This window comes from Brassica oleracea, unplaced genomic scaffold, assembly GCF_000695525.1.
Source record: "Brassica oleracea var. oleracea cultivar TO1000 unplaced genomic scaffold, BOL UnpScaffold01369, whole genome shotgun sequence".
NCBI lineage: Eukaryota > Viridiplantae > Streptophyta > Magnoliopsida > Brassicales > Brassicaceae > Brassica > Brassica oleracea.
In genome coordinates, this window is record NW_013617906.1 from 1 (window position 1) to 13190 (window position 13190).

Consider the following 13190-nt stretch of genomic DNA (forward strand, 5'->3'; position numbering starts at 1 on the left):
AAGTAGGTTAATTCTAATATTGTGTTTGAGTTCTAGACGGTTCTTAACATATCCCTGTGTCTGCCATTAATTGTATCTTAATTAAAAAGAAGTCCCTGAGAATTCCCAATGCCCAACGTTTGTTTTAAAATAGTTTTCAAATCGTTTAAATCATCTTTTTACAGCTTGTTTATGTTTTGTGACACTAAAGAAAATTAAATAAAAACCATCAAAAATATATCTTCGTTAGCTGTAGCTATTAACTTGTCTGCAACTCTACGTGTGATCATCGGTCCCTGTGGATTCGATCCCGCATTACTACTGCGTACTTTACTGTGCACTTGCAGTTAGATAATCGGGTTAAAACTCGAGACATCAAGAGACCCACTCCATTATTATTCTATTATGTTTTGTCAAATATTGCAACACACAACACGTTTGGACTTCAGAGTCAAATGTACACATGGTTTTAAAGATCACAACGTATGGGGTTTAAGCCTCTAGACCACAGTTAATGCCTAGTGTATTGCTGAAGGGAAGGAGATCCAAAGTGTTTGTGTCGCAAATGGCTTGAATGCCCTTCTTGCCTTCTACAAAGCATCCAAAACTTGGGGGCATGGTGTATCTGTTATGAGTTTGATTTATGTTGAGAACAAAATTAATGTTATCTGATCAGTTTGGATTTAAGTGTTGGCCCAAACAGTTTACATGATTTAACTACTCCGCAACTTAAGTTGGAAAACATTCTAAATTCAAATTAAACAGTGTAATATCCAGGCCATAGCAGTAAGTACGCTTTTCCAGGACTCGCATAAAAAAATCCAAAACATATCACATAACCAAAGATTGCAACTAGGTGTCTGGGTAGAGCCCACTAAGAATTCACTACGTATCATAAAATTAGTTTTATGGCCCACTGAAAGCTCAAATCAAATGGCGCGTATATCTCCCCGTTACTTCTCGCCCAGAAAACAATTGATATGGTGTGTAAAGTGGCCAACCAGAAAATATTTTTACTGAGATCATAGTTTTATTTTTATTTTAAAATATACTTTTAATATCAGTTAAAAGTACTATTACATAAATCATGAGAGATTTAATTTTTTTTTTTAACTTTTAAGAGAAAACCAAAAAAATACAGTGCTAAAAAGTATTTTGGTGAAAAGATCTTTTATTTGTTATACCAGTTCCGAAAAAGAAAACTATTATTGAAAAATTTGCAACAAATGTAGAAAATGATCTTAAATGTAAAACAAATAAAAAATTCAAAATTTTTAATGTTTAAAGAAAATCATTATCTGTAGAAAATATTTAAAACAATGAGAAATGGTCTAAGCTAAAAACATACAATCAAACATCTAAGAAACAATGGAAAGATAAATAAGTTTGAACAAAACCTAGTTTGACCCATATATTCAACATAAAACCAGGTTTTTAGGCCCATAATTATGTAAAGAAAAGGGTAAAAAAGAATGTCGACTGGGTGCAGCCAAGGCTTGATCGTGGGAAAGGGGGGTACATCTTATCTTATTACCTTATATCTTATAAGGTATACAAATCGGATCATTAGCAATAATCTTTTAAGAAAATAATTAGTTTACAAAAGAATTTTGATTCCTCTTTATCAATCTCTTATATATTAATCCACAAGCATTTTTAATAATAAACCTTGCTTTGGTAAATTAATAACAATTTTGCCATTATAACCTATGTGGCATGCTCACATTCTTTCTCAGCTATCTTAATTAACAATCCTTTGATTACTAGAAAATTTACAATTTCTGCCATTGGTACATATTAACATCTTATCTTATTACCTTATATCTTATAAGGTATACAAATCGGATCATTAGCAATAATCTTTTAAGAAAATAATTAGTTTACAAAAGAATTTTGATTCCTCTTTATCAATCTCTTATATATTAATCCACAAGCATTTTTAATAATAAACCTTGCTTTGGTAAATTAATAACAATTTTGCCATTATAACCTATGTGGCATGCTCACATTCTTTCTCAGCTATCTTAATTAACAATCCTTTGATTACTAGAAAATTTACAATTTCTGCCATTGGTACATATTAACATCTTATCTTATTACCTTATATCTTATAAGGTATACAAATCGGATCATTAGCAATAATCTTTTAAGAAAATAATTAGTTTACAAAAGAATTTTGATTCCTCTTTATCAATCTCTTATATATTAATCCACAAGCATTTTTAATAATAAACCTTGCTTTGGTAAATTAATAACAATTTTGCCATTATAACCTATGTGGCATGCTCACATTCTTTCTCAGCTATCTTAATTAACAATCCTTTGATTACTAGAAAATTTACAATTTCTGCCATTGGTACATATTAACATCTTATCTTATTACCTTATATCTTATAAGGTATACAAATCGGATCATTAGCAATAATCTTTTAAGAAAATAATTAGTTTACAAAAGAATTTTGATTCCTCTTTATCAATCTCTTATATATTAATCCACAAGCATTTTTAATAATAAACCTTGCTTTGGTAAATTAATAACAATTTTGCCATTATAACCTATGTGGCATGCTCACATTCTTTCTCAGCTATCTTAATTAACAATCCTTTGATTACTAGAAAATTTACAATTTCTGCCATTGGTACATATTAACATCTTATCTTATTACCTTATATCTTATAAGGTATACAAATCGGATCATTAGCAATAATCTTTTAAGAAAATAATTAGTTTACAAAAGAATTTTGATTCCTCTTTATCAATCTCTTATATATTAATCCACAAGCATTTTTAATAATAAACCTTGCTTTGGTAAATTAATAACAATTTTGCCATTATAACCTATGTGGCATGCTCACATTCTTTCTCAGCTATCTTAATTAACAATCCTTTGATTACTAGAAAATTTACAATTTCTGCCATTGGTACATATTAACATCTTATCTTATTACCTTATATCTTATAAGGTATACAAATCGGATCATTAGCAATAATCTTTTAAGAAAATAATTAGTTTACAAAAGAATTTTGATTCCTCTTTATCAATCTCTTATATATTAATCCACAAGCATTTTTAATAATAAACCTTGCTTTGGTAAATTAATAACAATTTTGCCATTATAACCTATGTGGCATGCTCACATTCTTTCTCAGCTATCTTAATTAACAATCCTTTGATTACTAGAAAATTTACAATTTCTGCCATTGGTACATATTAACATCTTATCTTATTACCTTATATCTTATAAGGTATACAAATCGGATCATTAGCAATAATCTTTTAAGAAAATAATTAGTTTACAAAAGAATTTTGATTCCTCTTTATCAATCTCTTATATATTAATCCACAAGCATTTTTAATAATAAACCTTGCTTTGGTAAATTAATAACAATTTTGCCATTATAACCTATGTGGCATGCTCACATTCTTTCTCAGCTATCTTAATTAACAATCCTTTGATTACTAGAAAATTTACAATTTCTGCCATTGGTACATATTAACATCTTATCTTATTACCTTATATCTTATAAGGTATACAAATCGGATCATTAGCAATAATCTTTTAAGAAAATAATTAGTTTACAAAAGAATTTTGATTCCTCTTTATCAATCTCTTATATATTAATCCACAAGCATTTTTAATAATAAACCTTGCTTTGGTAAATTAATAACAATTTTGCCATTATAACCTATGTGGCATGCTCACATTCTTTCTCAGCTATCTTAATTAACAATCCTTTGATTACTAGAAAATTTACAATTTCTGCCATTGGTACATATTAACATCTTATCTTATTACCTTATATCTTATAAGGTATACAAATCGGATCATTAGCAATAATCTTTTAAGAAAATAATTAGTTTACAAAAGAATTTTGATTCCTCTTTATCAATCTCTTATATATTAATCCACAAGCATTTTTAATAATAAACCTTGCTTTGGTAAATTAATAACAATTTTGCCATTATAACCTATGTGGCATGCTCACATTCTTTCTCAGCTATCTTAATTAACAATCCTTTGATTACTAGAAAATTTACAATTTCTGCCATTGGTACATATTAACATCTTATCTTATTACCTTATATCTTATAAGGTATACAAATCGGATCATTAGCAATAATCTTTTAAGAAAATAATTAGTTTACAAAAGAATTTTGATTCCTCTTTATCAATCTCTTATATATTAATCCACAAGCATTTTTAATAATAAACCTTGCTTTGGTAAATTAATAACAATTTTGCCATTATAACCTATGTGGCATGCTCACATTCTTTCTCAGCTATCTTAATTAACAATCCTTTGATTACTAGAAAATTTACAATTTCTGCCATTGGTACATATTAACATCTTATCTTATTACCTTATATCTTATAAGGTATACAAATCGGATCATTAGCAATAATCTTTTAAGAAAATAATTAGTTTACAAAAGAATTTTGATTCCTCTTTATCAATCTCTTATATATTAATCCACAAGCATTTTTAATAATAAACCTTGCTTTGGTAAATTAATAACAATTTTGCCATTATAACCTATGTGGCATGCTCACATTCTTTCTCAGCTATCTTAATTAACAATCCTTTGATTACTAGAAAATTTACAATTTCTGCCATTGGTACATATTAACATCTTATCTTATTACCTTATATCTTATAAGGTATACAAATCGGATCATTAGCAATAATCTTTTAAGAAAATAATTAGTTTACAAAAGAATTTTGATTCCTCTTTATCAATCTCTTATATATTAATCCACAAGCATTTTTAATAATAAACCTTGCTTTGGTAAATTAATAACAATTTTGCCATTATAACCTATGTGGCATGCTCACATTCTTTCTCAGCTATCTTAATTAACAATCCTTTGATTACTAGAAAATTTACAATTTCTGCCATTGGTACATATTAACATCTTATCTTATTACCTTATATCTTATAAGGTATACAAATCGGATCATTAGCAATAATCTTTTAAGAAAATAATTAGTTTACAAAAGAATTTTGATTCCTCTTTATCAATCTCTTATATATTAATCCACAAGCATTTTTAATAATAAACCTTGCTTTGGTAAATTAATAACAATTTTGCCATTATAACCTATGTGGCATGCTCACATTCTTTCTCAGCTATCTTAATTAACAATCCTTTGATTACTAGAAAATTTACAATTTCTGCCATTGGTACATATTAACATCTTATCTTATTACCTTATATCTTATAAGGTATACAAATCGGATCATTAGCAATAATCTTTTAAGAAAATAATTAGTTTACAAAAGAATTTTGATTCCTCTTTATCAATTATCGTATATGATACGTTTGCTCAAGATGTTTTAGCAACGAAAAAGTCGTTAAGTAAAACATTTTCTAAATGGTCTGAGCCGGAGGCTTGATCCGTTCCGTGTAGTCTGAGCTGCGAGCTACGAACCGTGAGCCTTCTATGCATCACGAGTCACAACCATCTTCATCGTTTCATCTCTATATTAAGGCTGAGTTCGTGCTCCGACCACCACCACCGGATCGACTCCTTCTCCGTCGCAATTGTCTTTCGCCCTGGCATGAAGCTTCTTCTATTCAAGTCACCTCTGTGTCGCGTCCAGCTCTCACTCACCGTCAGCTCCTCCTGGAATCCATCTGTGATGCAGTTCTCTCTGCATCAATCTGTCTTCAGCTTCCAGTCCGGTCACAGCATTCTTCTCTTACATCCATGTCTCTTCCTCTGCTTCTTCGCACATCTTCATCGCAGCTCCAAGTCAGCAAGCTCTGACCGGAATCCATGGCCACAAAAATCTCCTCCGTGGTGTCTTGAGAAGCTAGCTCCGACGTCGCCCTCGCGGATCGAAGTGCAGCAATAGTCAAAATTAGCTTATTTCATTTCCGGTCCTCCATCAGTTGATATTTTCGTTTCTGAACTCAAACTTATTAAATTGCAATTTTTGACATCAAATCTTGGACCCCCAGCATATTCAGTTCCATTATTTTCTATTAATCGATCGAATACTTCAAAAGTCTAATCATTTGGAACATATCATATTATATATTGCCACAAAAACGTATTATATATATATATATATATATATATATATATATATTATGTAGACTATTTATTCAAGAAAATTTGTTATGTGTCTACATGTACGGTTTTTAGATATTATATACAACTAAATGTATATTGCAAAAAGATTAGCCATTGTCGCACATAACATACTATATATAATGTATATTATTTTAGAGCATAACTTTATTAATAATTATTTTTCTATTTCAAACTGATTTCTCAGGTATATAGTATTGTGTATCCCATATTAGCTCTGACATCAAAATATTTTTAGCTATTAACTATTACTGATAAATAATTACATCTTAGTAACAAATATTGATTTTATGGGAAAACAATATATCACAAATAAAGTTTATGGTGTATTTTTTACTTATCCTAAAATAAAAATTATTCATTATAAGGTTAGTGTATTTTTTTTTGCCATTTTCATCATTTAAAATAAATGACTATAAAAATTCTAAATGGAAAGCTGTAAGTTAATGTTACCAAATGTGACAGTGTAATTGATTTGCGGCACAAATCATATAATTTGCATTGATCGTATGTTTGATTTTACATTAACTTCTTATTTTTTTTGTTATAACTCACAACTTTTTTTAAACACTATTTCATAATTCGTATTAGATTATATAAGTTCATGTTGTCGAAGAAAAATTTCTATGTTTACAATAAGCATGATCCATATTTGATTTTACATTAATTTCTTATATCTTTTGTCATAACTCTTTTTTTTAGCACAATCTTTTGTCATAACTCACAATTTTCTTTTAACACTATATAATAACTTGATGTGGTATTAGATTATATAAGTTCCATTTTATTGCAAACGAATTTGCTACGTTTAGAAATGCTTTATTGTTCAATGTTTTCTTTTAATTCAATTTTTATTTATTTAAGATAGGCATGTCTTAGGTTTACCCAAATAGTTATTTACAAACATTTGATTTTTTAAAAAAAATCATGTTGTAACAATAAAATCTCGGATTTATTTTACATTTATGTAATATAAATATTTTATATGGTGGATGTGTTGTCATCCTCCTTTACGATAGGCTATAAAAGAGACTGAAAGGGGAAGGAGGAAGACACACAATACACAGAGTACAATACAACAAAGAGTAGAGAGTGAAAGTTCTATAGTTTCGTATTTTGTATTTTGAGAGTTTAAGAGAAAACATTTGTTTATGGAGTGTTCTTGAAGTTTATGTTATAAAGTCTTGTTTTCCTTTAGTCGTTCTCTTCATCTAACTTTTGTTTCTTGTTTTCATATATCATATCATCTTGATTATGCTTCTATCCATCATGGGATTAAGTGTAAACAAGATGATTAGTGAGTAATCACCCTTAGGATCAATGGGTTAGGTAGATTAATGGGTGACTAGGGAAGAGTTAAGGTGTTCTAATGGTTAAATGCTTAGATTTCTATGCTTACTAAGTATTCTTAATGCTAGATTAATTTTGGATTGGTTCTTCTTTGTTATATTTGAATTAAAACTTAAGTTATTTCGCACTGTTACTTGTTACAAACAAACATCATTTGATTGCACTTAGATTGAGATAAATGACTTGCATTCTTAGTGCTTAGAATCACTAGAGATTGGATTGTCATCTTAAGTACTACAACACTTAAGGATTAAACATATCCTTTACCACGGGTAGGCAATGACTGAAGCAAAACCAAGAACCATGAAGATAATTGCCCAGAAGCTCGTGTCTTCTTTAAACTCCTTAGGCGGTTTGAAGAAAGCTTTGATCACGGTTACGATTAGTATACCGAAGATAGGAAGTATAACACCGTTTGCTGCTGCTGATATGGTTTCGAGTATGAGCACAGGGATCTCTGGTTTGTTTAGAGCAGCAATTCTACGGATAGAGACCTTCTATGGGTTGGTCTTGGGCTCTGCAGTATCATCCTCTTCTTCATCTTGAGCGACGTCGTTTCCTTCAATCCCTGCTGGAAAACCAAACATGTTGAAAGAGTGGCAACTACTGTTTCCTCTGGATGATCCTTCTTTGCTTAGAGACCGGTCTAGAGATGATTTTCTAAAACTAGATTGTTTGAATGATTCTACTGATGACAACTCTTCAGGTTTCTTCTCTTCTTGAAGACGTATGAGCTGAGAATAAGCTCCTTCCGGGTCCTTTAGTAGCTCAGTGTGAGAGCCTTTCTCCACAATCTTTCCTTGGTGAATCACAGCGATCATATCAGCGTTTCGCACCGTGCTTAACCGGTGAGCAACCACAACTGTAGTACGGTTAACCATGATTTTATCAAGCGGTTCTTGAACCACTCTCTCTGATTCTGCATCAAGCGCGCTTGCAGCTTCGTCTAAAGCAAGATTCTTGGATCTTTAAGAATTCCTCTTGCCACAGCGATCCTCTGTTTCTGCCCTCCTGAAAGCTGGGTGCCGTGTTCTCCAACCATTGTATCCAAACCCTGAGGAAGCTTATCAACAAACTTGGAATTGCAAGCTCTGCAGCCGCTTTGATCTCTTCTATTGTAGCGTCTTCTTTACATGACCATGAAGAAGAGCAATCCCAACAAGAACAATCAGAGAAGGTTTAGTGAAGAGCAGATCAAATCACTTGAGATGATGTTCGAGTCTGAGACAAAGCTTTAAACTGCAGTTAATGATAAAATATGTGTTCTAATGGTAATAAATTTCAACTAAGAACATGATTTATAAGAAAAAGTAACCAAGCTCGATCCCTAAATTCCTCGAAAGCGTCTATCTCCCTTGAACCGCTCCCTGTAATCCTCCCTTGGTGTCGATCTCTTGTCCTCTGCATCACCACTTCCCCAGAAGCCATACAACTTCTCAAGCTTCTCCACAACTTCTTGGCAGATAGGACCCTCGATGCTGAAGAGGTCGATCGTGGCTGCCCTCCCATGCAGCTGTCTTGCGAAATCACCTGAGGTGACTTCGGACTTCTTACGGAGCTCCAGAAGATCCTCGAGAATGTCCTGCATCGCGAGGAGTGGGCGGGGATCATCTCCTGGACTGGTTCTGTCGATGATTTCTTGCCTTGTCAACATCTTTTTGGCACCTCCACCAAAAAGATGTGCATCCCATTGGGGATTCCAAACATCAGTGCCAGCCTTGAACTTCATCCTTCGCCTGGGTGTAATATCACCCTCCTCGTATCGGTCTCCTATATATAAAGTAAAAAAAAAACACAAGATATCACTCAGACTCGGTTCCAAAAGAGTAATATTTGAGAATGAGATAGAAACAAAGCGTGTACCTCCATACTCCTTTTTATCCTCATCAAGATAGGAATCTGGCAACACAAAGACCACTCCAGGTAAACCTGTTCACAAAGTCAAAAGTATTATCAAAACATTTTCTTCAAAAGGAAACTCTAATAGTCAAAGTTACTTACTTTTGAACTTCTCTGATTCTTCTTCCTTCATTTCTGCTTGAAAACCTGTGTAGGTGCTTGTGCTACAGGCATATATCCTCTTTCTAGCGTTACGAAGGCTAATCAAACATACACACACAATATCAGCAACAAAACAAACAGAGAGAAAAATCTGAAGAGACTCGTAGGTACCTGATACCGAGACCTTTCCCGCAGGTTGACTCGTACTGATAGATCATATCATGGGGAGGCAGTGGTTTCGGGAACTCCATGAGGATGAGCCAGTGCCTATAGTCACATCCTTTGAACAGAATTGACTTGGGCGTGATTTCAGCATCGCTTAAGGGCTCGTAGATCTGGTAGTCATCATCACCACCTGATGATGATGACGAGAAGCCCCTTGCTCCATGTTGGCTGTGACACAAGAGAGATGAGACGAGAAGGATAGAAGGAGCCATGGAGGGGTGAATGAAAGTAGAATAATCTCCTTTCTTCTCCAAGAAGTCCTGAAAATAAAAAAAAGGAAACGCAAATGACGAAGACGAATGTGTGAAGCCAAACATGCATATAAATTCTTAAGTGAAATAACGCAGCTTGAGTACTTTATGAAAGGTTATATGAAATCTAGAACAAGGGCTTGCCTCGTTGATTCTTTTTGTCGCACTGTCCAGGTTTGTCTCGATGCCTCCTTCAGAATGTGCGATGAGCTTTTGGTGTGATGTTCCTGCAGTCAACAAGAGATACATATACATATATTAGCATCAAGTGAGTTTAGGCAAAAGACTTGTCCTCTCTTGCCAAAAAGAAAAAGAATCCAACTTTGATACTTGCTCTGTTAGCGTTCATAACAAAAAGCAAGAAGAGAATTACAGAAGTGAACATACTTTGCTTCTCTGTGCTTCCTTTCAAATCTGAATGCTTTGCTTCAAGCCCTTCATTAGGGCTCTTGAAATCTTCAAGGTGGTTCCCGACATCGTCCAGTTTCTCTTGTTGCTCTGTAATAATAATAATAATAATAATACGGTCAGATTATCAGTCAATGATCACGTGATCTTGCATATTCTCATTCAACATGATGGATTTATGATCAGACAATTCAACATTCTTAAGACAAGACAGACACTCAAGTGTGTATCTCTACTCTCCTTATAGGAATTGAGCATATAGCTCTGTTTTGAGGAACTACGTGAATAGTCAGTTTTGTATCGATAAAAGAACCTAAATCAGAGGTACATATATCGACCTTGAATCATCACAGTATGATTGAGTAAAATGGAAAGGTTATACACTACAGTGATCAAGATATGATGTACCTTGTGGTCTTGTTTCAGCGGGCTCTCTCTTAGTTTGGGCTACGTTACTCCTCGTCTTTTCCCTGTTGAGATTTGTCTCGATACCTCCTTCAAAATGCGTGATGAGCTTTTGGTGTGATGCCACCAAAAAGATGTGCATCCCATTGGGGATTCCAAACATCAGTGCCAGCCTTGAACTTCATCCTTCGCCTGGGTGTAATATCACCCTCCTCGTATCGGTCTCCTATATATAAAGTAAAAAAAAAACACAAGATATCACTCAGACTCGGTTCCAAAAGAGTAATATTTGAGAATGAGATAGAAACAAAGCGTGTACCTCCATACTCCTTTTTATCCTCATCAAGATAGGAATCTGGCAACACAAAGACCACTCCAGGTAAACCTGTTCACAAAGTCAAAAGTATTATCAAAACATTTTCTTCAAAAGGAAACTCTAATAGTCAAAGTTACTTACTTTTGAACTTCTCTGATTCTTCTTCCTTCATTTCTGCTTGAAAACCTGTGTAGGTGCTTGTGCTACAGGCATATATCCTCTTTCTAGCGTTACGAAGGCTAATCAAACATACACACACAATATCAGCAACAAAACAAACAGAGAGAAAAATCTGAAGAGACTCGTAGGTACCTGATACCGAGACCTTTCCCGCAGGTTGACTCGTACTGATAGATCATATCATGGGGAGGCAGTGGTTTCGGGAACTCCATGAGGATGAGCCAGTGCCTATAGTCACATCCTTTGAACAGAATTGACTTGGGCGTGATTTCAGCATCGCTTAAGGGCTCGTAGATCTGGTAGTCATCATCACCACCTGATGATGATGACGAGAAGCCCCTTGCTCCATGTTGGCTGTGACACAAGAGAGATGAGACGAGAAGGATAGAAGGAGCCATGGAGGGGTGAATGAAAGTAGAATAATCTCCTTTCTTCTCCAAGAAGTCCTGAAAATAAAAAAAAGGAAACGCAAATGACGAAGACGAATGTGTGAAGCCAAACATGCATATAAATTCTTAAGTGAAATAACGCAGCTTGAGTACTTTATGAAAGGTTATATGAAATCTAGAACAAGGGCTTGCCTCGTTGATTCTTTTTGTCGCACTGTCCAGGTTTGTCTCGATGCCTCCTTCAGAATGTGCGATGAGCTTTTGGTGTGATGTTCCTGCAGTCAACAAGAGATACATATACATATATTAGCATCAAGTGAGTTTAGGCAAAAGACTTGTCCTCTCTTGCCAAAAAGAAAAAGAATCCAACTTTGATACTTGCTCTGTTAGCGTTCATAACAAAAAGCAAGAAGAGAATTACAGAAGTGAACATACTTTGCTTCTCTGTGCTTCCTTTCAAATCTGAATGCTTTGCTTCAAGCCCTTCATTAGGGCTCTTGAAATCTTCAAGGTGGTTCCCGACATCGTCCAGTTTCTCTTGTTGCTCTGTAATAATAATAATAATAATAATACGGTCAGATTATCAGTCAATGATCACGTGATCTTGCATATTCTCATTCAACATGATGGATTTATGATCAGACAATTCAACATTCTTAAGACAAGACAGACACTCAAGTGTGTATCTCTACTCTCCTTATAGGAATTGAGCATATAGCTCTGTTTTGAGGAACTACGTGAATAGTCAGTTTTGTATCGATAAAAGAACCTAAATCAGAGGTACATATATCGACCTTGAATCATCACAGTATGATTGAGTAAAATGGAAAGGTTATACACTACAGTGATCAAGATATGATGTACCTTGTGGTCTTGTTTCAGCGGGCTCTCTCTTAGTTTGGGCTACGTTACTCCTCGTCTTTTCCCTGTTGAGATTTGTCTCGATACCTCCTTCAAAATGCGTGATGAGCTTTTGGTGTGATGCTCCTGTCAACAAAGAGATGTAGCCTCAAGTGAGTTTAGGCAAAAGACTTGTTATGGTGTTTACGCAAGACATGTTAGGATTTGTTGTTGGGAAAAGCAAGAAAGGTCACCACATATCGTGGATCATTTTCTCTTGTTGCTCTGTAATAATACGGTCAAACTAATCAGTGAAAGAACACTACATATCTTGCATTGAAGACAACTCAACACTCTCAAGACAAGCCAGACACGCAAGTGTATAATTCTACTCCCCTTACAGGTATTGAGCATATAGCATTTTGGCATGAGTAAGAATGATAATAGCAAGTTTCGTAGCAATATACCAAATGTATACAAAACATCTATTATCACTGAATCAGGAGTAGACCACTAAGACAGTATGTTTTGGGTAAAATAGAAAAGTTATAAGCTCTCATAGCGTTCATGACTGTAAAATAAATTATACCTTTGGAGGAAGGAGTTGACACGACACCAGATTTAGCTGAGCTACCACTCCCCCACTTAGCTGTTTCTCGACCTGAATCCCCTCAGAAGATCAGTTACATAAGACTATGCTAAGAATGTGTATATATGGAAAAAGGTAAAATAATTAATTACAGAAG

General features: G+C 33.8%; 1 protein-coding gene across 1 annotated transcript; it reads right to left on the bottom strand.

Moving 5' to 3' along the window:
* Positions 1 to 8756: 8756 nt before the first annotated feature.
* LOC106321268 lies at positions 8757 to 13105 on the bottom strand (the record flags this gene model as incomplete). The annotated part of the gene is made up of 14 exons (XM_013759571.1): positions 8757 to 9199; positions 9293 to 9358; positions 9431 to 9528; positions 9602 to 9915; positions 10051 to 10133; positions 10294 to 10404; positions 10847 to 10945; positions 11039 to 11104; positions 11177 to 11274; positions 11348 to 11661; positions 11797 to 11879; positions 12040 to 12150; positions 12469 to 12591; positions 13034 to 13105. Coding segments are annotated over 14 exons (2081 nt in total), but the record flags the coding sequence as incomplete, so codon positions are not given.
* Between the last annotated feature and the right edge of the window lie 85 nt (positions 13106 to 13190).